Genomic DNA, 27,456 nt, shown 5'->3' with positions numbered 1-27,456 from the left:
CTAAATACTGGCCTACAACCATACTATACTTGTGGACATGAATCACAGGCTCAGTCCCTGCCTCAGTCATTGCAAGCGCCTCTTGATTGATTAATCACCACTATGTGGATACTGTTTTTAGAATTGATTTAGATTAAGTGTTAGTTAGTACAATTTGTATTTTAGTATATTTAGTATATTCTTTATCTTCTACTGTCCTTATTGCTAAGTTGTGTTTTTATATTATATACTTTTAATTACTTTTTCTGCTGTTAGTGAATGTGTGTGTGTTGTCTATATGCTACTGAGACTTTGATTTTCCCCTGGGGATCAATAAAGTATCTATCTATCTATCTATCTATCTATCTATGATAAGTGCTGACTATTCTACTGCCCACCTTCCCTGTTGATATGTTAAAGCAAATAACCATATGCAAGTTATCTTGCTGTACAAGCATTTTATCAATGCATGCCCCTCTTGTCCCTCTATGCCGGCATATTAGATCATTATATTTAAATGATATATCCTCCACATTGTTGCAAGGAGGGTTTTTTCATTGGATGGGATAAATATAATACAATTTCCATTGTATAAAACAATCATGGATTTTAAATGCTGATTGATGACCCTGTCACACTATGATTTCAATTAGCAGTACTGTGGACACATGATTCATTATCGTGTAATACCAATATATTCGGTTAAGTAATGAACACCAATATTACATTATTACATGTGGTAACACTCTCATGTTCATCATGCTTAGACACTTTAAAATGAATATGCTTGCATGGTTACAACACTCTTGTTATGCAAAGTATTGATTTTGAGAGTGTTAGTCATATATGCTCAGCGTCTGCTGAAGCTCCTGTTTTGTACATGGTCTGTTGCCAGGCGATTGAGTGGGTGATTGGCCGGGCGCGCGCGTGTGTGTGTGTGTGTGTGTGTGTGTGTGTGTGTGTGTGTGTGTGTGTGTGTGTGTGTGTGTGTGTGTGTGTGTGTGTGTGTGTGTGTGTGTGTGTGTGTGTGTGTGTGTGTGTGTGTGTGTGTGTGTGTGAGAGAGAGAGAGAGAGAGATGGAGAGAGAGAGGTTCTCCCACACATCCTCTCACAGTCCCAGTCATCACTCGTCATTCTGTGGAAGAGAACACACCAGTGGGGTGGCTTCCTGAGGTTCCAGCTCTTTTTGCCCGGTCTCGGCAGCCAGCGGCGTCCAATCTGCTGTCCTCGGCATGTCTTTAGGTCAGAGCCTGGTCTCGGGGCCGGTGGCAGCAGAAATGATTGGAGCTCACCTGTGAGGAGGCAGGGCAGAGGAAGATGTCTCAGTGAGTCGCCAATTCACCGGCCGCTGCCACTATTCCTCCTCCTCCGGTGGCCGGCACACCCAAACACAGGACAACTGGATGGTATGAGACAGAGCAGAGAGCCAGGTGATGTGCCACCCCAATCCAATCTTCTCTGTCTCCCCTCTCTCTTTCTCTCTCTCTCTCTCTCTCTCTCTCTCTCTCTCTCTCTTCCTTTGTCTCTCCCTCAGTCTCCCTTGAATTGATGTATTACGCCCGATGAACTGTCAGCATTTCAAGTCATATTGAAATATTGAAATATTCGATTTGGTGATTTCTACTCTTGCTTAACTGGCTTCATTTGTGTGTGCTTGAGGTTTAATCTAGATTTGCACAGGGCCTTGAGCCTACGATGTAGGCTACACAAGAAAAGAAGAAAGAAATTAGACATTTCATGCCCATTTGTTCCAGTCAAATATGGAAATAATGGTACTCTGTGAGGGGGAAATCAAGGGGTTGATGCGTATGACAAACTGTTGTGTGGATCAAGTGAAAGGCATGGTCTCTGCTTGTTATGTGTGGATCAAGTGTGGAACAATGCTGTCTTTGTGCAGACCAAATGTTAAGTGAGAACCATAATTCTATCACTGACCATATGTTCTACCCAGAAGACCCATAATCTTTTATTTGTCTCATGGGGCCATGGCCTTTCAAAACTGTAAATAAACCAAGGATACTGTAATGTGTGTGTCACTTACATGTCAGGACATTTCCCCAGAAGGGACAGTATTGAAAATAAGATTTGACCTTACAGAAAGTCCACCCTCATAATGGTCTCAAGGAAATCCTTTTCGAGGCCTCTGATTTCTCAATGACTATCTGATGACATGGGCTATTCACCAACTAGCTATGTATAAGCATGTAGTACGGTGTCTTGTGTAATCCCGCTGGATTTTCTTGTAAAAATTGTTTTTTTGCATATTTTGATAGTATAGAGTCTAAGGAACAAGATTTTTTTTGTCTTCAAATTTTCATGATCCATTTTCACACTTAGATGACATCATAATTTATATAATGCATAATTAAGACTGGGACTACTATCACTTGGAGGTCAAATGTGAGAAAACACTGGTAAAGAGGGTATTTTGCCTAATTTTTGGGTGCTGATTCTGAATATCATATATACTTAGCTGATTTTTTAGTTTTAAAACCTGCTAATTAGCATTTGCGGCCTAAACTGGCCTCCATAGGCAACATAGAACGGGTGAACAGGGTACAAAATTTAACTCCTTGATATTTTTATGAAACTTTACTAGTTGATTATTTATGTAGAGACAATATTTTTTTGCATTACAAGTTTTCTGAAAATATATGTTTATGGATGTAATTTAACAATATCACATGAATTATGCACTAATTTGCATACATTTCAATTACAAAAAAAAATTGTCCTAGGTTATGCCAATTTCAGTCATCCCTTTATCTCAGAGACGGATGCAAGCCATGCAGGATTGAGGGCAGTTCTGTGACAGGAGAAGGATGGGTTACGGCGACCAATAGCCTTTGCTAGCCGGGGCTTGTGGCCAAGTGAGAGGAACATGTCAAAGTATAGTGCCATGAAACTCCTTGCAGTCAAGTGGGCAATCACGGAAAAAAAATGCAAGTATCTCCTGGGCAACAAGTTCACCGTGTACACTGACAACAATCCCCTCCAATACCTGCAGTAAGGGAAACTGGGCGCTCTGGAACAGTGCTGGGTTTCTCAGCTTGCCCTCTTTGATTACAACATGAAATATCGTCCTGGGACAGCTAATCGCAATGCCGATGCCCTTTATAGGCTTCCCACAAGCCCCACTAACAGGGCAGCTGTGGCCTACTGGTTAGCGCTTCGGAATTGTAACCGGAGGGTTGCCGGTTCGAACCCTGACCATAGGCACGGCTGAAGTGCCCTTGAGCAAGGCACCTAACCCCTCACTGCTCCCTGAGCGCCGCTGTTGTTGGGGATTAGTGTGTGCTTCACCTCACTGTGTGTTCACTGTGTGCTGAGTGTGTTTCACTAATTCACAGATTCGGATAAATGCAGAGACCAATTTTCCCTCACGGGATCAAAAGAGTATATATACTTTACTTATACACTAACACTGTGCGATCTGTGTCACACGGCCTGGACGTCCCCCTGCCGATTGCCATAGCCAACATGCAAGCCTCGAGTGCACCTATCCAAGACTCTTGGATGACAGAATCGTATATGGTGGACACCATCCCTGGTCGAACCAAAAGAGACCTGAAAGTCCTGCAAGGGACTGATCCCTGTATTTCCAGATACCTGTGGTTTTGGCAACAGGGACGACCACCTACCCGTTAAGACAAGTGGAGTGAAGTCCAGCAGCTGATAAAGCAGTGGTCCCAGATACAGGAAGTGGATGGGACCTTGTACCGAGCGATCCTCCTTCCAGGGATCCAGTGCTGCAGCTTTTACTGCCTAAGGTGTTGCGAGTCGAAGTGTTCAATAGCCTACACAACAACCATGGCCATCTGGGGATGGACAGGACCACAGATTTGATATGCCAGAGGTGCTACTGGCCCCAGATGTGGCATAAGTTGCAAAAGTGGTTGAGTGTGAGCACTGTGGTTGCTAAAGCAAGACAACCCAAGCCAGAACCTTCTTGGGAAATCTGTTAGCCACTAAGCCTTTGTAGATAATCTCCATTGACTTTACTCTCTTGGATTGGGCTAGCACAGGACAAGAGAATGTTCTGGTAGTCATAAAGGTTTTCTCAAAGTTGGCCCAGGCCTTTGCCACCCCTGATCAGAGAGATTTCACCGTAGCTAAGATTTTAACTGAGAGATGGTTCTATGTGTATGGCGTGCCAAGGAGAATCCACTCTGATCAGGGGCGCAGCTTTGAGGGGGAACTGTTGAAGCACCTGTGTGACATCTACAGCATAACAAAGAGTAGAACCACCACTTATCATCCAGAGGGGAACGGACACTTCATGACTTGCTCAGGACCTTACCCCCTGAAAAGAAGCGTAAATGGCCCCAGTTGCTCCCTCAGCTCCTGTTCGCCTATAATACCACCATGTACCAGTCCACACAGAACTCCCCATACGAGCTGATGTTCGGTCAGAAGCCACAGTTACCAGTCGACCACCTACTTGGAAATACTGGAGGTGACCACAGGGACAGTCCACCGACTGATTGGGTGGTGCAACATCAAGAGTACCTGACTTCTGTCTATGCTAGTGCTAGGAGACACTCAGAAGAGGCTGCGGCATATCGTAGGCATGGTGGTCCTGACACCGTACCCATATTACCACCTGGCACTCTAGTCTTTTTCTAGTGGCCGGTGGTAGTGTAGTGGTTAAGGAGCTGGGCTAGCGTGCAGTAGCCTGAAAGTTGTCGGTTCAATGTCGGCTTCCACTATAATGCCCTTGAGCAAGGCACTTAACCACAAGTTGCTCCGGGGACAATGTGATCCCTTGCAGATTAAAGAGAGCAAATGCACATGGTTTAGTGTCTGACCAATGTTTTCCCTTGAGTTATTTGTTTTTTGTATTAGTTCAGGCTGTGAGAGGGCCATCCGTGGTTTGTCTGTCTGTTTGTTTGTTTGTAACTTATCCGTGGTTTGTCTGTTTGTTTGTACCTTAAATTCTTTTGTTTGTTAATTTTGCCTACTGCTACTTAACTACCCATGCCTATGACACCTAGTGGTGTACTATGTTGCCTGTACTATTATAGATTATTTTCTCTTAAGGTAGACAATAGAATGACATGGCAGGTCAAGGAAAGCATCAAGAGAAGCAAAGATTAAGAAATCGTTTTTGATATAGGCAACAAGTGTTTTTACACTTTTCAGACACTCAAAGTTTAAAAACTATGGATATTGTTTTAGAACCAACAACCTTTCTACATTATCTGTGGGTTTTGTGTGCAAAAAGTGGAATTAATTGTCAAAAAATTAGAAGAAAATGTGAAAATCACTTTTCGGACAAGATATAATCGCTTATTTTAAAACATGCAGATAAAAACACTAAAGATGGATTGTGAAAATTTGAAGACAAAAAATCTTGTTCCTTAGACTCTATATTAGCAAAATATGCAAAAAAATATTTTTTACATGAAAATCTAGCGGGAGCCTATTTTCCAAACACAGCGTACTGTACTAATACGGCTAATTAATGTTTACCCTCTGAACATATTCCAACATTTCCACATGACCGACGTAATGCAATTTAGATCCTAACATTTATTTGGTAGTTAGCTACATCATGCAATTCATGAGACACTTAAAGGTGCGGTCAGCTAATTGCTGTTCATGGACCTCTATCTGTTTTGTGTGTGCTCTCAAAACAACTCTGGTGGCTGTACAGTTTTTGCTCTGCAAATGAAAAAAAGACATACGATAATGGTTTGGATTTATATCCCTGCCAACCAACACACATGAGGTGGATGGAGGGTAAGTGTATTGTTTGCCAATTGAGCTCAAATCTTCCACCGGAATCACAAACAGTGATATGATATCTGTGATTCTACGACATGTCTGTGATTTCCATAGCCTGTTATGGGGCTTTTGGGGGTTGATCTCTGGTGTGCTCCATGAGAAGAAGGCTGTCCCTGGGAATACTTGATCCAACCCACTCTACCGTCTGGCTGCCAGATGTACCCAGAGGTTGGACCGTGCTATAAATGAGAAGGCAGACATGCAGCGTGAGACGAAGATATATAGAGAGAGAACATACGGACAGACTCTGCATATTCACATAGAGTGATACAGACATCACTCTGCATGCATATACCTTTTTTAGTTCTTTAGCTGTTTCCAGTTTATGCTTTAATCTGTCACAGAAATATGGATTATATCAAGACACCTTTCATCATCTAACAATTACTGCATTTAGATTTGTTTAAAAGGACACTGTGATGGCTGAAATCAAGAAAAAAACACCAAGACAAAATGGGAGTACAAAGAACTCGTAAGGCTACTAAAGTTTAATCAGTAAAAAGGAAAACGTTGGATGATGGATGCTCATTGACCTTTACTTATGTATTGTCAAAGCAGTCCACTCCTTGCAGCTGGGATTGTTGCTGTTCTTTTTCTTTCACCCTTCAATGCTTTCAATGTGGCAGCTCGCTCTGCTGGAGAAACCCACTCACACTCCCACGGCCCTGAGTGACTCATAGCTGAGCACTGCAAAAGGGGCTCTGAGCACAGCATGATGTAACGTGGTCATGGTGTGGAGGATGGGGGAAGAAGGAGGTTGCACTGATATATGTACCCATGACGTCTGACAAATAATGTCAATTATATTTGTTGTTGTTCGTTTGACCTTTTTATTGAAATGTTGTGAGAGGAGGTTGTGTTGAAAAGAGGTTTTGATGAAAACTTTTTTAAATATGGCTTTTTTCTAAACACTTAGAAGGGCAAAACTCAAGCAATCTACATCTCTGTCATACAATTTGTTAAAAGTGCTGCATGACCAGGATGACCACAAATTCATTAGTGCACCTATACCACGTCTGGGACTGTTTTCGTGCTTCTCTTTTCACAACAGGGCATGCATTATGGGAACAAGTGCTAGCACAGCACAGCAGTCTTTCACTTCACCCAAACAAAAAGACATCCTACGTGCCAAGCGGATGGCCACAGACAGACTCTCCACTGGCAACAGCTCCCCTCAGATGGTCAGCTTTCTGAACAACAAGGCCAAGTCCATCATCACCAACAAAGTGGCTCCAGTCTTTATCACGTAAGCATCACATAGGAAGTTATCAGTGCATGACAGACTTTCACATTTCAATCTTTGCAACATGACTGGATTGGAATAGAATCAGGATGCCCAAAGGTAATTTGTCATCTGCATCCAAAGTTCTTTGGAGTTTCCAAAGTTATTTGTAGGTAACATGAACACATAGTTTACAATCGATGAGGTTCTACTAAAGTTAAATATAACGGTTACACTTTACTTGACAGTATCGACATAAGAGTGACATGACACTGTCATGAACGTGTCATAACAGTGTCATGTCACTCTTATGTCGATACTGTCAAGTAAACTGTTACCAATATAACTAATGTCTCTAGTCCTTTGTCAAGGTTAGTGCAGTCTTGTGGAGAGACATGCCGGTGTATGAGGACAAACGTGTGTTCTGAATATATCTGACCTTATTCAACAGGAACATTATGTACCTTTGGGTGCCTTATCATATCTTTCAATGACATGTCATGACATCATGCATTATACATGATTCAGTTTCTTTTTAACTATTTTTTATTCTCATAGACCAGGGATTCCCAAACTGTGGTACGCGTACCCCCGGTGGTACGCGAGCTGCCACTAGGGGGTACGCGAGATGAAAAGGGCAATGGCGGAAAGGAGTTAAAAAATATTAATTAATTAATTAATACTATAATTAATTCATAAATAATACATAATTTCGAATCAGGTTATAATGATATGGAAACGTGAAATTAAAGGAAATCATTTGTAAACTCTATAATAGGGTATGTTTTCATTAAAAAATAAGCTACACACAATAGGCTACACGTGATTTCCTGCGGGCAGCCAGAATATCTGGCGCGTTAGTTTCGTTGAAGTATAGGGCAGGTAGAAGGCTGTGTAAACATGGAAAACTGGCTAAAAACAGGGACACTGTCCAAAAGGCCTAATTAAAGCGATCGAAGAGGAGAAGCGAGAGAAACAGAGCAGGACACAGGTAAGGATGAAATGGGATGGGGGGCAGACTAATGAAGGTGGAGATGGAGCGCAGGGGGATAAAGGAAAGAACGAGACAGAAAAGACAGCGCGAAAAAAACGAAAGTATGATGAGGCATATAGCCCTCGGCTTCATGTGGATTGGGAGACAGACTGCCCAAAGCCACAGTGCGTGGTCTGCAGTGAGATGCTACTGTACCTAACCATTCTAATGTGGTTCTCCACACTGTTTTTTTTAACGTGAGAGCTCATAGACCAGTTGCACATTTTGATTATGTTATCATGTATGGCGGCTAATTAAACAACGATGCCTGGAATGCGTCAATAGAATGAGTTACTTTTTTATGTGTTGGATGGTGGGGGTACGCGAGCCGAGTCAGGATGTAGAAGGTGGTCCGCGGGGAAAAAAGTTTGGGAACCGCTGTCATAGACAATGTTCACTATGTTAACAGGTATAATTGTAAAGAAGAGTTCCAGATTCATGATGATCTTCTCACAGCCAACTACACAGTGGGCAGAATATCTGACACCATGCCTGAGCATTACCTTATATTGGTAAGGTCACAAACTGTACTTTTTTAAGTATCTTAAATATCTAAATCAATATATCCACATATTGTCTGCATAGCATATTCACTGCATTCATCCCTCAAGCTTTTGCCCAAAAAAGGAGATCGAAAACCAGAATATCTGGGAACATTTTTGGCAAGTAAATAACATGACCACGAAAACTTTCCCTGAGTATTCCCACAGGTTTACCAGGATTGATTCAGTTACATCATCAGTGCAGAGAAACTTGCTGTTGCTATGCTTTGGTTGTTGCTTTTGAAGAGGCAGGTCAAATATTACCATACACTGTTTTTTGAGAATGACAATATCCATGCACAGAGTCGCTCAATTCTGTGTTTCTACTCTCTATAGGGGGAATATTTTATAGTTCAGGATGTGTACAGCAGAACAGATGTCTTAAGTACCACAGGGAACTATGGGGCCCCAAACCTTCGCAAAGCTCAAGGGAACTACCCTATCTATGGCATGGGCCAGCCCAGTCTGAATGGCTTCAAACAGGTCCTCCAGAGACTCCAGGCAGCAGGTCATGAGGTCAGCACTGCTCCATGTTGATAATGCATGCAGTAATTTAAATATTCTGTCAAGCAACACATGAGTCCCAAGACACTACCTCATGCACAATTTTAGATGTGAATAATCCATTATCATCATTGTGTCAATTATTTAACTGAAATATCTCTTCATCTCAACGTAATTCCCAAAAAGGAGATTATATTCTTCTGTGTCCGGGAGGAGCCAGTTGTATTTTTACACTGGGAAAAGGACTTTGTGTCTTACACGCCCAGGAGGAAGGAGAATCTCCATGAAAACCTTCATGACCTAAAGGGAGAACTCACCCCAGAGCAGCTGGAACTAACCATCAGGAAAGAGGTATGAGGCAATACTATGTCAAGAAAAAAACACCATGGTTTTAGAAGGTTTCCATTTGTCCCCTCAAACACAACCTCCTCTCTGACATCTCATTGGTCTGTGAGAATATTCCTCTCTTGGAATACTTTCGTCCACAGAATGATAGATGCAGGTGTGATGGGGGCTGTATGATGCATTGTTTTTTCTTTTCATTTGCAGCTGTGTGACTTTGCGAAACTGAATAAGAACATGTTTTATGTCTACAATGACATTGAGCATTTTAAAGACGAGCCCCATATTGTATCCATTCGGTCAGAGGAGGATATCCACGTCACTGAGGAGATCTACAAGACAACCTTGTTTACTCTACCCTCTTACAGGTCACTCAAACATGCCCAAGCATTTCAAAATCATATCATATTTGTCATAACATGTTGGTTGAGACCAAATTTGTATAAGTATATATGGTGATTTACTACAGGTATTATCGCCTACCACTGCCAATGGAAGGAGCACCCTTAGAAGAGACTTTTGATGCTTTCATCAGTGTTATAAGGGTATGAAGTTTTCTTTTCTGATACTCATAACATGAGTAAGCATGCCTTAACTGTAGTGTACAAACAAGCCTAGAATGTTCAATGTTGCCCCCCAGGAGACCCCCAGCCTGGCGTCTCACAGGGATACCTGCATCCCTCTTCCCAGCCTGCTCTTCAGCTGTCAGATGGGAGTTGGACGCACCAACCTGGGCATGATCCTGGGTGCCCTGGTCATGTGTCACCTGAAGGGAGCTCCTCAGCAAGCAACGTTAGATTCTGTTGTGATTGGATTTTACATAAGTTGATTTTACAGATGCATGCCGATAGTTTTATTCCATTTTTATGATGGAAAAATGCATTTGGTCTTAATTTTTCCAGGTCAGCGAAGACACAGGAGAGGGCTGAATTTCAGATCATAAAGATGTTAATCAGCAGACTTCCAAAAGGGCAGCAGATCCTGGAGGAGGTGAGGACTTTACCCTGCCTATATGAGCATAGTGCCATTGCAAACATGCTCATATTATTTACCATCACTGAACACATAACTACATTGTGGCTCAGTCACTCAAATCCTCAGGACATCCTTTGTCAAATAAATGTAAGCAGTCTATTGTTTGCAACAGGTGAACGGTGCAATTGCTTCATGCTCAGAGATGCACAATATTAAAGATTCCATCTATGAAAACAAGAAAAAGCTGGAGGGACTTGGAGAGGATTATCAGATTCAGGTGAGGTCATCACACTGGTCAATAGTAACAATGGTTTCTGCCTGATTCACATCCGGGAGGGTTGCAACCAATACTCCTCATATTTGCTGTCACATGTCCTTGAAGGATGAACATAAATCACACCCACTTTGGCTTAGCTAATGAGGTCAAGATGTAATAACTTTTTTCCTCCTCAGTCACATGTGAAGGACATAATCATTTGTGTTATGATAATGAGATAAGAAATGGCTTTCTGTGTTTTAGATATGTTTGGTTTGATATAGTTTGAAATATCCATTTCAGGGTTGTTTGACAACAAAATATGGATATCATAGTTCTTGGCGATTTAAGTAAGGTCAGGCTTGTTTTGTGTTATGGTCGACTCTAATAATAATTCAACTTTGTGTTTCTGATATAGGGAAGCAGCACAAAAAGCTATTTTTTTCAAAGGACACTTCAGAGCCTTGAGTGTTATTTTTACCTGATTGTTTTTAATGCCTATCTTCATGAGGAGGTATTCCACACTTATCTACTCTTACCAGATTTATTTTTCATAATTTTACATGATGCTTAAAATATGCAGTACTATGCTAATGTCTGTGTTTAGTGTTGTTGTTTTAGCAATGTAATGATCACTTATATAGTGATCAATACATTTATTTTTTACTTTTACTATTTTTTACTTATTTTTGATTTTATTTATTATATAAACAGAACATACGCCATCAGATGTTTTGTTTTACAGTGTTATAATGACCTATCTTACAAAGGGAAGCTGTTGACAGAGCCAGCTGGTTTTGGTTCTGCCTCTGACAACGCTTTCAAAACGCTGACAACGCTTTCCCTCCTTATTGCTCCCTGCCAAGATGCTCTTGTTCCCACGGGGTCAGCTTTTGGGTAAAGTCAGCCGTTGATCTCGAGGTCTCCATCACAGCTAGATCTGCCAGCTTCTGGCGTGCAGGACAGGGCAGGCAGGGCATGCCTGTTAGTGCGCCATCAACAGTTTCCCCTTTGCGAGATTGGTCATTATTACACAGCTAAAGCAACCAAATGCAATGGTGGCCTAACACTGAAATCAGATTGGAACCAGATCAAAAGCTACATTTTATGTGTTTTTAAATACTCTCTACATTACCATATATGTGTTTTCTGGTTATATTCCAGTTAAGAGAGCGATAAGTACATTTACATGGTCATTTTAGCATTGCTGAAGCAAAACACATAAGATAAGACTTTTACACAGTAATGTCTAACTGTCTGTGTTTACCTTATCTATCTTCCTCAAACAGTATCCCTTGGCATTTGTAAAAAATTTCAGTCAGTGGATGTGCTCCAATGCCTGGCTCTACCGCTTGCTTGCTGCTATGGATCTGTCAGAGCTCTCTGCACCAGCAGCCCTCATCACAAGGGGAACCAGGGTACTGGTGAGGATCAACTTTACCTGTAGTTTTAAAAACACACAAAAGTGTATTTGGGAGGTCCCTGCATGGGACCCCACCAGTTTGCCAGACTGAGCACTAACTCCCCCACATGGCATGAAGGTGAAGTTGCCTTAAGTAGTATGATGAATGCCATATTTACAAGTGAAGCACAATAAGGCAATTCTGCAAACCTCTCTATGACTGTAATGGATCAAATCAAAATAGCAAATTGAGCCCATTGTTTAGGAGAAGTTAATTATTGTGTTGTGACATTATGAAGGTGAAAAATAGTTTGTCATTACAAATTGTGACCACATGAGTTAACAAATATACCATTCAATTTTCTAACGTTATCTTTAAATGTCAATGTATCATATGGTTCCAATTCTTTATTTTATTGTCATAAACTGGATGAATGTTTTCTCTAGGTTTATCTGAGAGCGATGTTTTTTTAAATGATTCACTGCACCTTAACTCACCTGTAACCTCAATTCTAAGCCCTGCTCATTGTGTTGTTACAGTATGTATGAGTTGCACCAGCTGCTACTTCACAGACAAGACACCACCTGTGCCTTGGTGTACGAGCACTGTTTACATATTCACTCATTCTGCTGATAGGTAGCGAGTGAATATCTAGCCCCAGATATCCTGAGTACAGCCAAGGAGATGAAAGCATCCAACTTCAGACGGGTCCCCAAAATGCCAGTGTATGGCATGACTCAGCCTGGCTCTGAGGTAGGACTGTATACTAACATGTCTGCAAAAACCGAGCAAAAACCATGGCTACACATAGTCAGGTCCATCTATTAAATCTGACATAAATTATATTGCACATTTCTTAAACTGATGGTGTAAACCTATCCTGTAAATGGCAAATTGTTGTGGATAACGGGTGTGCATATGAGTAGAATGATTTGTATCAACTTCAGGATGACAGATTGGTTGAGACATGGGTTATGATCAGGGTTGGGTAGTAACGGATTACATGTAATCTGGATTACGTAATCAGATTACAAAAATCAAGTAACTATAATCAGCCCAGATTACAATAAAAAAAATGTGTAATCAGATTACAGTTACATTGTTGGGGATTACTTGATTACATTTTATTATGCAAGCAATGCTTGCCGGTTCGATCCCCGACCAGTAGAAAAAATGTGGGCGGGGGAAGTGGTTGAGCACTGCTCTCCCATGCCCACATCCACAGCTGAAGTGCCCTTGAGTAAGGCACCTAACCCCTCATTGATCCCCGAGCGCCGTTGTAGCAGACAGCTCACTGCTCCGGGTTGGTGTGTGCTTCACCTCACTGTGTGTTCACTGTGCTTCACTAATTCGCGGATTGGGAGACCAAATTTCCCTCACGGGATCAAAAGAGTATCTATACTTACTTACTAACTTATTTACTATTGGGGCAGGTCTCTCGGCACACTGCCTGATCTTTTCCTCCTAATCTTAATGTAGCCTCTTGTTTTAGTGTTACCGTTTACTTTGAGAAAGTCACCAGGTCCCCCTGGTTGAAAAACATCCCAAAGGAATAATTTTCAATTGTGGTGAACATGGTGTCATTCAATCTCAGGCCATGTCCCTGGGTCAAAAAAATCCAGCAAAAGCTAAATTCATTGTCCAGGTGTGCACTTGTAAAGGTTAAGTTGAGTTGTGCATGTTTGGAGAATAGTGATCCATGATCACATCCATGATGACTAAGTGAACAATTTTGGGATGGGGAAAATTTCAACCACCAAAATACCACCCCCAAAGTGGAGAATAGCTATAGAAATGTATTGGTTTTGGGTGTTTTTCAGACAATGGGACCTGGTGACCTCAAAGTAAATGGTAACACTAAAACAAGGGGCTACATTAAGATTTTTGGAAGAAAAGATCAGTTAATTCACACAGGAATGCTTTACTCAGAGCAAAGAGATTTCTTAGATGTAATGAAATAATAAACAGAAAAATAGAATGAGAATTCTTTCATCAATTCAGTGGTGGTGTCTTTTACTTAGGGGCATATTTATTGAAGTAATCTAAAAGTAATCCTAAAGTAATCAGATTACGTTACATGTTTTTGGTAATCCTGATTACGTTACTGATTAAAAAAATTGCCATGTCATTTGTAGTCAGTAATGGATTACATTTGAAAGTAATCTGACCCAACCCTGGTTATGATTGTCTTTTGTTTCAGGCTCTGTCTACAGTTCTGTCCTACCTGACGGAGCAGAGGAAGCATGTACATCTGCTGTGGATCAACTTGCAAGAGGAACTGGTGATGGAGGGCAATGGCCAGGTGTTCATCCCACGAGAGCCCACCTGTCTGGAGAAGCCTATCAGAATCTGCACACAGAGCCCACACCAACTCCAGGTGACATCTAGTGCTTCCTGTATGAAACAAAAGTACTACATGAGCCATTCATGTGTCAAACCAAAATGACTAAAACATTGAGTGTTTCTAATGAAGTGATGAAAACATGTGGTCGATGTCCAGTGCCCAGATGAAACTGCACAGGCTTTTTCGTTGGTTTCTTTTCAGTGTTATCATCAGCTTTCTGTCCCAGGAACTGGAGCAGGCTCTGGCAGAGGAGGTCCTGCACTGTGGCAAGTGGCTGGAGGTGATCCTGGAGCAGGAGAGGCAGATGAGGATGTTTAAGAGCTGCCACACACTGCAGGAGATGTTCCGCCAGCTCAGCAGCACACACACAGGCCTCCGCTATAGGCGCATCCCCCTGGCAGACTGCTCTGCACCACACGAGGAGGCAAGACGTGCAGAATTGAACACTAAGCAGTTTAGTCTATCCTGTCAGATAGTTCTTATCCCTTACAGGCGGAATTTCAGATGTCATCTGGATCACGCTTTAAACTCCCCAGTTTTAGAACCAACAGATATAAACAGTCTGTTGTACCTGCAGCCATTATACTTCTAAATTCTATAAAGAACCATAGATATATACTATAATATATAATACTATATATACTATATACTAGATAACCCCCACCCCCACACACCCCCACTCATACTTTTGGATATGATGAGCCTCACCCCTCCCCTTTTTGTATTCTTATTTATTTATTATTTTATTGACTTACTATTTATTGACTGTTTACTGTTTTTATTGTTTTTTATATGTCTACAAGGTAGGCAACCTCTTTACTGTGTGTGTGATTGTGTGTGATTTGTACTATCTGCTGCGCAACAAATTGCCCCATTGGGGGAGAAAATAAAGTAACTTGACTTGACCTGACTTGAAATAGAACTGTATTATCTAATGCCTGATAGAGATGTCTTTGCTGCTTTTTCAGGATATATGTAAGGGGTACCCCTCTCTTCACATTTCTTTATTAATAGATAGTGATACCAAATTTCCTTTGAAAGGTCTTTGATGAGCTTTTGGACGCCATAAAGAGCAGCTTAGCTGAGGACCCGACCTCTGCATTTGTCTGCAGCTGCCACAGCGGCAAAGACAGGACCACAGCTGCCATGGCCATTACAACCCTCACACTGTGGCATTTCAACGTGAGAACTCTTTTCACCAAACATACCATGTTGATTTTATGAATTAAAAATAATTGTTTTTGATATATTTAGTGCCTTTTGATGTATCATAACTTCAATGTTTTTTGCATAGGGCTTCCCTGATGTAGTGGAGGAAGAGATTGTGAGCATCCCTGATGCTAAATACACAAAAGGAGAGTTTGAGGTAGCCCACCACAGACAGCACAAGCCTTACTGCTGCTTCACTCATCTACTTGCATGAAATTAATCTAGTTTGTTTGCACTTGCACCTACCTTTGTGTGTATGTGTGTGTGTGTGTGTGTGTGTGTGTGTGTGTGTGTGTGTGTGTAGGTAGTGATGCAGATAGTGAGGCTACTGCCACAGGGCCAGCAGATGAAGAGAGAGGTGGACATGGCACTGGACATTGTGAGTGAGACCATGACGCCTATGCATTACCACCTGAGAGAGATGATCATCTGCGCTTACAGAAAGGTGAGACATCATATGGATCAAATGCAATAAAACATTCACTGTGAAGGTATAAGAAATGTAGTTAATATGTTTGTAATCTTGATGTAGATGTTTAGTCACCAAAAAAAGTATTGTCTGGATTTTAAAGATAATTTAGTAGCTCATGATGAATTTCGGAGAGCCAGGCTGATTCCAGCAGTGTGCTACTGCAGGGAAGGTCTACTGAAACCAACAGATGATAAGTACAGTTATCATCTTTTCTGATGATCTGTTATCAATCTTACTATGTCTCAATTAAAGTACAGTTTAGAAAATGTCAATGTATTGTGAGCAGTGCAGTTTTTCTTTTATATAGCATTTTGCAATTCAATACATTGATTTTCCAGCTCAAAAGGAAACATCACAAACCAAACAAAGCTGAATAGGTCTTAGTGGTACCTGTGGGACAGTTTAATGACCACCGTGTTTGGTAATTAAAAGATGCAGTATGCATAATGTCATTGATGTAAGTCCAGAGGCTTACTTGGGTGACAGAAATGACAGTTCAGCTTTTGATACACGTCACAAGCAGGACGCACAAAATGTGCAAATAAATACCAAGCTTATCATACTAAATCCTAAATCCGTACATTTATTTGACATGCAGGGTCTGGCATGTTTATTGTCTGCAGCACAAAAACAGGCTCTCTGCCGAGTGGTTCATTATTTATAGAATGATGACACAGCTTGTGAATAACAGTCTATATACTTAAGAATAATAAGGCCTTTTGTTTCAATGACCTTTCACTAAAACTCACAGATATTGCCGCTCAAGAGAAGAATGTGCTGATGAAATAGTTTTAAGGGAATGTCTTTTAAAAAAAAACCTTGCTTAAAATGAAGGCAGTTCATGAAAGCAACATTTTTTTTTTTACTTAGACAAAAGCTGCAAAAACAGAGAAAGAGTCTCAGGTTTGGCAGCTGAAAAGTCTTCAGTACCTTGAGCGCTACATATACCTCATACTGTTCAACACATACCTCCACCTGGAGAAGAAGGACTCCTGGAGACGACCCTTCGCTACATGGACACACCAGGTGGCCATTTATCATCTTTCATTCTTAGCTCTCAATTTTCAGAAAAAAGGATTTGCACACTCAAGTCATCTCGTTACTTTGACTGAGCTGTGACAACAGTGTCAATTCTATATTTCACACTACATGTTGACAACTATACTGTTGAAAGTGCTAATCTTTTTCACAGTGTGGAAAGTACAATATTCACAGAGTTTATTTTCCTTGTGTTGTTTCTGTTATAATATAAGGGGAGGCTTTTTTGTTATTCTTTAGGTGTGTTGAAACTGGTGAAACTGGTATTTTATGTTGACTTTAATAGTGCTTTAGAATGTAATTTCACCTGAAATTGATGATTTTTTGCAATAGAAGAAATCTGACAGCAAGTGTTTCCTGGACTTGCAGGTTGCAGCAAGAGCTGGAATCTTTACCATTCTCAACCAGCTGGGTTTCCCTGAGTTTGACAAGCCCAGGGACATGTCTCTGAGCAGTCTCCGTTGCCGCTGGCGACAGCCACCTGCTCATGCACTGCCTATTCGTGGAGAGTTCATCTGAAGAGTGTGTCCGCAGTCTTCACACTGACTGGGATGCATAATGAACCTTTTGGGTTTTGTCATGTCGTTGTAAATTACATTTCCATTTTGACACTAATTAAATCACTCTGAATTTAATTTATCTTTTTGTGTGACTTGGAAAATTAGCCTATTTAGACTAGTAATGCATAAAACAAAGCATGAAGATAGGCTATATGAATAGAGATACATATTACGATACATAAAATCATAGCCTTGATCAACAATCAAAGTAAAAGTAAAATGAAAGCAACAGACTTATTTATTTAAGAAGAGGTTGTTCCACCACACAGCAACAAACCATTATAGGTGGGGTTGTTTTTCAGTTTTTCATTAGGCTATTATACCCATTTTAGGCCTAGACAGTTGGGACAAATGGACAGTTGAGAAATGCAGCAAGTGTGGTTTGTGATCTTTGGTCTGCATTGCACAGGAGCCTCCTCTTTGATGGTGGGATGTGTGTTTCTCCAGTCAGAAGATATCAGCCCAAGTCATTTTGCATGGTTGAGATTGAGAATATGACTATGACCACCTTACATTGCATAGCTTCTTGCCTGGCCATGCATATTTGTAGGACCTCCTAATTTAGGCCTATAGGCTACAGGCCCGCAGGAAGTGGGGGTACTTAGGGTGCTGCAGCACCCCCTGTTGTTCCTGCAGCAACCTGCACCCTCTGTTTTCCTGCATTGTGATATTTACCCATAGGCCCATATGTTATTAAAGTCTTTTTATTATGGGACTATTTCTTCATCAGGTAAATACGGAAGCTAATTGCATTCACATGGGTAAAAAAAAAATCAGGTTATCTCATAATTACGAGATAATTATCTCATAATTACAACATAGTCACGTTATCAGGAGAATACCGTAGCCTAATAAGTTTTATTTTGAACACTTACTGGGTCTCACTCATTGGATCCAAATAACAGAAATTACCAAACTCCAAGTCATGGTAGGGTAAGCTAAGGGTAAGTTAATAAGAACACAGCCGATTTAATATGACCAAGGAAAAAGACGGACACATGTCACGGTAATGTTATGCTATGAATTAAGAATGCTCAGCTCAAGTTTTCTTGTGAGGTCAGGATGTAGGCATATGCATGTAAACGAAAATATGCCTTTCTTCAGTAACACTAGGCCGCAGGCCCCCCACCTCCCCCCAGCATTTTAAATCAATGCACCATACTATGTATGATAGCATAGTAACATTATACCATTTGAAAGCTTGTACTCTTGGGAATCCATATATGACAACCTTTTTCCTGTTCAATCTGTATAGTGCTTTACATTGTCAGGTTAATCTTACTATGTCTCAATTAAATTTCATCAAAAATGCCCTCCTCCCCCTCCTGTGCCTTTGGTGCTTCCCTACTTTCTAGCTGCAGTGTAGGCTGCTATATCCCTTAGCAATAAGTAGATGCAGCATATATTGGGTATTGAAATATTCACAGGAATCTAGAAATTGAACATTCATGTTGTTTTATCTATTATTAGTTGTGCATATGTATAGTCCCATCTTACACATCCATTGAACCAACAAAGAAAATGCAAAAAATAGAGACTTTTGTGTAATCATTCCATATCCATATTCCATATTATTTGAGACCAGGATTATGCTTCTACACCAAGAGGTTGCCACACAGTAAGCCTTTTATTGTCAGTATGCATTTTGGGTAACCAAAAGTCCTATGGGGAGTTTTCATAGGGCATTTTAGAAAACGCATGAGCATACTTTGGCAAATAATGGTCTAAAGTAGCCTACTCATATTTCATTCTATATTGATCTACTTTGAGATACAGATTCACAAGACCTCGTGGTGGGCCTCAGTTGTGTTTCCAGGAGAAAATAAATGACCAAGAGGGCAGAATGTGGTTATTTCCAGAGATGTACAAAACCGCCTACCCCTCTCTGACCGTTTATCACACAATCAATCTATACAAAATAATCTACAAGGCCTCTGCTTTCAAACGAGGTCAAGCACTTGAATATAAGTCAAAGTAGCCTATGTGGAAACAGGGCCATTGTTAGTAGGCGGTGTGCAATTTCGAGCAAAAACTCAAAATAGAGGGGGAAGTGTAAAGATTGAAAATGCACAATGAAGGAAATCACATCTACTCGGTAATTATTATTATTATTATTATTATTATTATTATTATTATTACTACTGAACTTCGAGTAGGCTATGGGTACCCCTGTCAAAAATATTACGCTGTCAAACTCGCACCCAGTCTATGTCGAATCAGATTATAGGTGTATGATGACACCTAGCGTTTTCTCTTGATGTTGCACTAAAGGGAAACGCTACGATTTACCTGCCACACTGCAAACGTGATAATTCATTTTTATGTGGCCTAATTTGATTCTGAACATATGGATTGTAAAGCTTATTTTTCAACTCGCATAATCTGGGTCCTACAACTGTTAAAGCTACTAAATATTGGTAGACTATTTATGTTGATAATTGACATTTATTTGTGAATCGTTTCACTTCTGCAGTAGGCTAGTCACATACATTGGTTTGATATAAAGTAAATATTTTTGTGCGGTAAAAAATAAATGATTTTTAAATAAGTGACGTTGGCCGTATTTATTTGATTTTTAATCAGGCAAATAGTAAGCAACCCTTACCACGATTCAGGCATTTCATTGGGCGCTTGCTGGTCCTCCTTCCTTTCCCACATCTCTGAGCGAGCCGACGCCAAGATGGTGAGTTTTGTGGCAATAAATGATCATCAAAATCCGTTATTATCGGAAACATCCTATTATCTTATTCGAAGTTATTAAATGTACATGAACCCCATCCGTATACGGGTAATTCTATTCATGAATTGAGATGATAATTATGAGTTTAGTGCCAAATGTTTGGTCCTAATAACAACGGTGGCCTTCTCACAAGACTGCTCTGAGCAGTGCTACTAGTAGTGTTCGAAATATGAGCGAATTAAGCCGTAACATAGTACCTACAATGCGACAGTTGCGTTCATTTTGTGGTGTTAACCAAATAAATGTAATGTAGCTGCTAAGTGAAATAAGATCTGAGCGTGTCTGCACCGTTAGTGGTTTCTGTCTGCTATACACTTCCATCCTGCTAGCAAGTGTTAGCTAAATGGCTAATTAGCAAGGTTAGCCCATTAAGAATGATGTGCGTTGTTCCTGGTTGTGATTGTTTTATTCAATGCTGCAGAATTCAACAAATGTACCTTTGGCAGTACCTACCTTATCACCGTTTGTGCATCACTGTTTGTGGTTGTGCGAGGTTGGCTGAAGTTCTTTACAGCTTTCACAGGCATTATACCAGCTAATGTGCCATGCTATGCAATAAGTAGTATGATCTGAAGCGTAACATATCGATAAGCTATGGCAACTTGGTAGACCACCTAGGATAATTTCCGAATGTTACACACAGGAGAATGTAGAACGTTACGTTTTTAATTACGTGGCTACTGTAACTGAACTTAAGTCAAAATGTTACTATTCGTTTGACAGTAACAAACCTGTTTAGGTGGCCTGCTTAGTTTCATGCCTATGATGGATTGAGTCCTTTTTTAGTGTAATGGAATGTGACTGTAGTGAAATAATGTGTCGTCTTGTTTTTTAGAATGACACAGTAACAATCAGGACCAGGAAGTTTATGACAAACCGCCTGCTTCAGAGGAAGCAGATGGTAAGTATACCTTCACGTTGTCATCTGTGTAAAAACCCTGAAAGCTCTGTTGTGTAAGATGGACATCACTGTAACATGTGAAGGTCATTAATGCATGAGTTCTCTTTCAACAGGTTGTTGATGTCCTGCATCCAGGCAAAGCAACAGTCCCCAAGACTGAGGTCAGGGAGAAGCTTGCCAAGCTGTACAAGACCACCCCTGATGTAGTGTTTGTCTTCGGCTTCAAGACTCAGTTTGGTGGTGGCAAGACGACTGGCTTTGCCATGGTTTACGACTCATTGGACTACGCTAAGAAGAATGAGCCCAAATACAGATTGCAAAGGGTATGATGACTGGCCATAAATTGGGTCATTGCAGGGGTACTCTGTAGTGTCATTGAATTGTGTTTCTAACTGCAGTGAAATTGAACACATGGAATTTACCCATAATCTTTGGTTCATCAGTTAGAAACATACCTAGTTTTATTTTCTTGCCATGGAAATACTGCCATGGTGACCCACATGTTCTCTTTCTAACCTGATGCCATTTTTTCTCCTTTAACAGCACGGTCTGTATGAGAAAAAGAAGACTTCCAGAAAACAGCGCAAGGAACGCAAGAACAGAATGAAGAAGGTCAGAGGAACCAAAAAAGCATCTGTTGGTGCAGCTGGCAAGAAGGTAAGATGCTCTTTTTCATAGAACATGCCATCCGTAAGCCATTTTGTTGTGCTTGCCATCACATTTTTAATTAGCCAATCTAGTTGTTTCTGTTTCTTTGCCATCTTAATTTGCTCTTTGTCATCTTTCTCCTTTCCCAAATCTTGTTCTGGACAATAGAAGGTAAATGGTGTTAAGAGTGGAGTAACTGATTTCCACATTTATATTGGGGTGATGTCCCATGCTAACATTCCCCAAACACCACCTACTTTAACCCTAGTTACTGACCATATGTCAGTCAGATCTGCCTTTGTTGCGGTCAGATCTGTTTCCATTGTTGTGCAGTGCCAATATTCTAATGTAACACCACTTTCATTAGTTATTCAGTACAGTACATTGTATTGCTTCCATAGACCAACTCTAGTGGGCAAGGCTTGAGTCTTCATGCTAGATGAGGATGGTATCATTGCAGGCCTTACTTTATTCAGTCTTAAGAGTTGTTCTCTGAAGAGTGTCTAAAGAGTCTAAAATGTAAGTGATTAAAGTTAAGGCATTGACATTTTCATGAAAGCTAACAATAGCCTTCCTGAACAGGCATCAGAGAGCAGCTCCTAAGACGGCTTTTAATATGATCAATTCAAATGCTTAATTTATTTTCATCTTTTGCTTTATTTTTTGCCTCCTGCGGACGTTGTCAGAAATGAGGTGTCTTTCCAGGTAGAGCGGAGTTGGCATGGTGTGCTGATTGTTGCACATTCATGTCCTGTTCAGTTGAAATCAAAGCTTTGCATGTGATTTATCCCTTTGCTAGTTTATCAGCAGTGTTTTGAAGAGATGTTCCTGTCATGTTTGTCATGTTTGTCCATATAGTACACCCCAGTTGGCTGTGTTAAACACAGCGACATAAACGATAACAGCAACATTACAAATGTCCTTGTGTCGTACACTGACTAAACCGAACACTAAGTTCAGAGCATGATCTATTTGCTCTATGTGTGTGAACTCATGGGTTGAATTTGAAGAAGTGAGGTAGATTAACAAGCCACTGAATTGCATGGCTTCACAAGACTTACCCCCATCTTGTTCTGTCCCCACTCAAGCCTGGAGTGTTCCTGACTTGCACTGGTTTTAGAGTTCCAGGTTGTGAACTGGAAATGCTACAAAGTGTGTTTCTAGTCTTGTGTATGTTAACCAGATCCTGATTTCCTTTGTGATCTCTGTAGTTATCCCTTTCTAGTTCCCTTACCTCAGCAGTAGTGGAGTTGCTGGTAGGTTGGTCTTCTTCTGTATGTGCTTTTGCCTTCCTAACAAGTTGTCCTTTCACTTTCTCTTTCTACAGTGAGACCGTCAAAGGGGAACCGATCATCCTGGAAATGTTCTTGTATATTGTCATCAAATAAAAAAGGAAAATTTCATAATCTTGCCTTTGACATATTTGTTTTGTGTAATATTGGGTAATAGCAATTCTGTAGCTTTTTTCCTTAACCCAAAGAGGATATCTGTTCAAGAGAACACATACACACTCATATTTTGTGTGTGTTTCCTGACTAATTTTTGTCTTGATTTTCTTAATCAATGATGCAAGTTTATTTATTTAGCATTTAAGTGCAGTGACTTCAATCAGTCTAGCAGTACTGAGTGAAGGAGACAAAGCAATGAGGGCAGTTTTCTGAGACTGAAACCAATTTAAGTAATCCTTTAAATTCCACTGTTAAGCCTACCCTTTTTTCTATTGCAAGATGGGTTGTTGATGGCATATAAGGAACACATTAGGCCAGGGGTGGGCAACTAATTTCCCCAAGGGGCCACATGACAAACTGGGACTGTTGAGGAGGGCCGGACCCAAAATACCGAACTCAAGTCTGAACTCAATTTTGTCCAATTCTATTCTGTTCTTGTATAACATTAAGTAAATCATATGGTTTTGTTTACTACTCATAAGAACAGATGAAAATGTGAGGGAGACCAAGGAAAAACAGCAATAGGCTATTTAATCTATGTCCAGTATTTAATCCTCATTCTCGAAAATGATTTTTTGACATTGACATTTTTTTTTTCAGTTTTCAAAGGCTGATATAAAAAAGTACTACAATATCTATATAATTAGGCTAGGCCATGAACATGTGAAGGAGTCAGTACAACCATAGGCCTGTGCCACCATTTCATCAATACTCAGCAATATTTCATCATTAAATCATTACCATCATTAAATTAACTCTATGCAGAATTAGACTATGTAGGCTGTACAGTAGGCTGTCATTAGTTAATCAACATGCACAAAGAAAACTATTTTAAAAATGTAGGCTATGTTTTTGCTTTAACTTTATGCACAAAACTGTGATTGGTCAACTCGCCCTGTGTGTTGAGCCGGCTGCTTCAAGCAACCTGTGGGTAGTAGCAATAGCATCATACTAGTTCGCTAACTTAAGCTTTGCAAATAAACTCAGACATATTTTGGTTACGGTGACGGGGTTATCCGAATGTAAACTGTCTCTCTGCCAGTAACGTTTTGAAATTAACACTTCGTATCTCCAACAAACAGCAGGAGTTCGTTCTGACAACCTTTGCGGTGGTGAGCGACGCAGACATACAGTAAGACACAAAACTTTGAAAGGTTTACGCCGACTTAAAGGCAACTGCATTGTGTCGACGCAGAAGCATAAATTCTATTCACCAGCACATCAGTGAGGGTGTTTACATCGTATGCATCCACGCACAAATGTATGGGCGTACAAATAGCAGTCGCTTTCAAAATAAAAGCAACAATATTGATTTGCGTGCATTATCTCTATGCTAGGCTCTTGACTATTGTTCTTTCACGGACCTTACGCGGGCCGGATGTGGCCCGCGGGACGTATGTTGCCCATGTATGCATTAGGCTATAAAGCTAGAGCTGTTTGTGTAATGGGTGTAGTACTTGATTGGCAATAGCAACTTGGAACATTACTTGATTGCACATTGAGATGGAAAACCCTAATTTCTGAAAGCTGTGCGTTAATGTTATGGGAAGCACTTGAATGCTCGAGGTGTATATAGTGATGTGTATAAAAACTAGATGATTATATCAACTGATCTGCATTTGTACATGTAGGCCTATGTGTTTAGTGGGAGTGATGGTAGGTCTGTATTTGGCCACATTAGTATTTATACTTCTGTGCATATTTATGGAAAACATGCAGTTAATTGGACAATGACTAGTTTATTCCTCAAATGTCAAATCTTCACTCTTATAATACTGAAATGTCTGAAGATGACTCCTGCCAGAATGGTGCTGCAAAAAGGTACACACCAACTTCGGAATATGCTTACCTGTCCTCTAAGAGGATGCATCCCTTACTGCCATTGACACTGCAAAGTTGTCTGGCTATCAAAGCTGCAGTTTTGAAGAATTCATTCAGTTCAGCAGTAGGAAATTAAATGTTTTCATTTGAAATGGCATTGTGTTATGCACAAATACAATGTTTTGCACAAACATTACTGTAAGAACTGCAGTGTAATCAGTAGTTTTATTGTTAGGACACCCCTCTCTTTGTGATTGCACTTTACTGTTTTTTCACCCACTAATGTTTGCATGTTTTTTCTTTGCTAGTTCGAAAATATTGGCAATGGTGTAGGCCCTCAGAACTTCAGAGAATGGCCACTACTAAAACAACTGAGTCCTGCAACATGTCATTCTTGGCCATGGGTTTACTTCATGGAATCGCCGCCTGGGGGCGCTGCATACTCGAGTAATGACGGAAATAGCGCAGCAGGTCATTGACGATCACACACACCGTTCATAAAACACTTGGAGACAGAAGGGTGTTCTCACAACATGCTGTTTTTGACAATGCTCCACAGAATAGGGAAAGCTGAAAAACACGTCCAACGTTTAAACATGTTTACGCTAAAATGGCGGTAGTCACTCAGGGTCTATTCTCAACAAGACAATTATTTTGAATTTAATCTGAGGAGCACCGCAGGTGGTTCATACCGATCAGCAGGAGAGCGAGTGGAATACACCGAGAAACGTGTGCAGACTGCAGAGTGAGTAGGCTTTGCTGCTGTCTGCAGTTGTTTAACTTGTCAAAGCATTGCCTCCTTGGTGCCCTTCCATCTTTCTTGTGATTTTGTCAATAGGGCTTATCTTTTTCTTCCTTTCTTTCTTTTTGTTAATAAATCCCACCACGGATCAATTATCATTTCTATAGAATATGCAACTTAAAGCATGCGTTTTATTTGAATGAGTTTAATTTTGTGACATTTGGTCAAATATCTGGAATACTTAACGTTTTGTGAAGTAGCCTATTTCATATTTTAGGACATTAAATGAACTACTATGCACTAAGCCACTCCCCTCCCCCATCTACTAGCACACTCAGAATAGGCCTACCTCTCATTTCTACTGCCCAAGTATTCAGCACTCATCAAACGTGTGAAACCAACAGAAAGGACGATGAAAGTGTGGCCAGAGGGAGCTGTTTCAGCACTTCAGCAGTGTTTTGAAATCACTGCCTGGAAAGTGTTTGCAACTCAGGCCACCCATGACTCCCACACGGACAATGATTCATATGCCTCCTCCTTTCTGGGCTGTATCGACTCTCAACATCAACAGTGTCACCACACTCAAACAGTTTACAACTTTTCCTAATTAGAAGCCATGGATGTCGTGAGGTCAGACTCCTGCTGAAGGCACGAGACATCGCATTCAGACCAGGTGATGCTCAGGCCTATAGCCAGAGACTTTCTAATGAGGAGACACAGCACTCAAAAAATACTCCATAGAAATGCATGGGGCTAGTTTGTCACGCCAATATGGCCGTTGTCTACACATATTCCACTGGCAAAACGTCGACATGTGAATACATTGAGCCAATCATGTGGTGTGATGGTTTGTTGAGAAGACATCGTGCCAATCATGTGTTGTGATCTCGCCGCTGGAGCAAGATTGGTGTCGTGAAGCCTTGCGCACGCGCAGTTCGACCCAAAGACTGCCCGATGAGTGCCCAAAAAACGTTGGTATATGGCCGCCTAGTGGAGGGACTTGCTTAAAAGGACTTTGCTATAGCTCATCCAGGGCTAACCTGAAAAGGGGCATCAAAAAGGCCAAGCACAACCACAAGTTAAGGATTGAGGATCACTTCAAGGACAACTCTGATCCTGTGTGCTTTAAAACCACCTCCATCGTGCCAGTGCCAAAACACTCCACTGCAACAAGCCTTAATGACTTCTGTCCAGTTGCACGCACCCCGATCATCTTGGAGTGCTTCGAGAGGCTGGTCCTGGCCCACCTCAAGACCTCACTGAACCCCTTCCAACTCGCCTAATGTCAGAACAGGAGCATGGAGGATGCCACCTCTATGGCACTTTACTCTGCCCTGTCCTATGTGAGAATGCTGTTCTTTGACTTTAGTTCAGCATTCAACACCATCATCCCCTCCAAACTGATCACCAAACTCAGTGAACTGGGCATCAATACCTCCCTCTAACTGGATTCTGGACTTCCTAACCAACAGACCTCAGTCTGTTAGGTT

General features: G+C 40.9%; 2 protein-coding genes across 2 annotated transcripts; both read left to right on the top strand.

The window, feature by feature from the left end:
* The first annotated feature begins 6,044 nt into the window (after positions 1-6,044).
* pald1b (phosphatase domain containing paladin 1b) lies at positions 6,045-17,937 on the top strand. Its single transcript, XM_076286213.1, has 20 exons — positions 6,045-6,238; positions 6,818-7,012; positions 8,431-8,533; positions 8,900-9,079; positions 9,254-9,418; positions 9,617-9,777; positions 9,879-9,954; positions 10,050-10,201; positions 10,312-10,399; positions 10,557-10,661; positions 11,059-11,154; positions 11,930-12,064; positions 12,680-12,796; positions 14,244-14,420; positions 14,614-14,811; positions 15,429-15,569; positions 15,682-15,753; positions 15,901-16,041; positions 16,939-17,094; positions 17,476-17,937. Exons 1-20 carry the CDS (start codon positions 6,186-6,188, stop codon positions 17,623-17,625), a joined length of 2,661 nt encoding a protein of 886 aa, XP_076142328.1. The 5' UTR covers positions 6,045-6,185; the 3' UTR covers positions 17,626-17,937.
* A 2,349-nt stretch (positions 17,938-20,286) lies between these two features.
* Positions 20,287-23,361, top strand: rps24 (ribosomal protein S24). The gene is made up of 5 exons (XM_076286212.1): positions 20,287-20,349; positions 21,242-21,307; positions 21,421-21,630; positions 21,851-21,964; positions 23,283-23,361. The coding sequence occupies exons 1-5, from the start codon at positions 20,347-20,349 to the stop codon at positions 23,283-23,285; spliced, it is 396 nt and encodes a 131-aa protein (XP_076142327.1). The 5' UTR covers positions 20,287-20,346; the 3' UTR covers positions 23,286-23,361.
* The last annotated feature ends 4,095 nt before the right edge of the window (positions 23,362-27,456 follow it).

Source organism: Alosa pseudoharengus, unplaced genomic scaffold, assembly GCF_046254945.1.
Source record: "Alosa pseudoharengus isolate Yale_2024_CS ecotype anadromous, Long Island Sound unplaced genomic scaffold, YU_APseudo_1.1 YU_APseudo_1.1_scf_15, whole genome shotgun sequence".
NCBI lineage: Eukaryota > Metazoa > Chordata > Actinopteri > Clupeiformes > Clupeidae > Alosa > Alosa pseudoharengus.
Note: the sequence above shows the minus strand (reverse complement) of the source record. Positions and strands in the feature narration are given on the sequence as shown.

What these genes read in the sequence shown, in the direction of transcription:
- pald1b (XM_076286213.1), top strand. Translation starts at nt 6,186, where the DNA reads ATGGCTGAAATCAAGAAAAAAACACCAAGACAAAATGGGAGTACAAAG. An exon ending in GTGGCTCCAGTCTTTATCAC is followed by an intron (nt 7,013 to 8,430) that starts GTAAGCATCACA and finishes CTATGTTAACAG; the next exon opens with GTATAATTGTAAAGAAGAGT. An exon ending in TTTACTCTACCCTCTTACAG is followed by an intron (nt 9,778 to 9,878) that starts GTCACTCAAACA and finishes GATTTACTACAG; the next exon opens with GTATTATCGCCTACCACTGC.
- rps24 (XM_076286212.1), top strand. An exon ending in TGCTTCAGAGGAAGCAGATG is followed by an intron (nt 21,308 to 21,420) that starts GTAAGTATACCT and finishes CTCTTTCAACAG; the next exon opens with GTTGTTGATGTCCTGCATCC. An exon ending in CCAAATACAGATTGCAAAGG is followed by an intron (nt 21,631 to 21,850) that starts GTATGATGACTG and finishes CTCCTTTAACAG; the next exon opens with CACGGTCTGTATGAGAAAAA.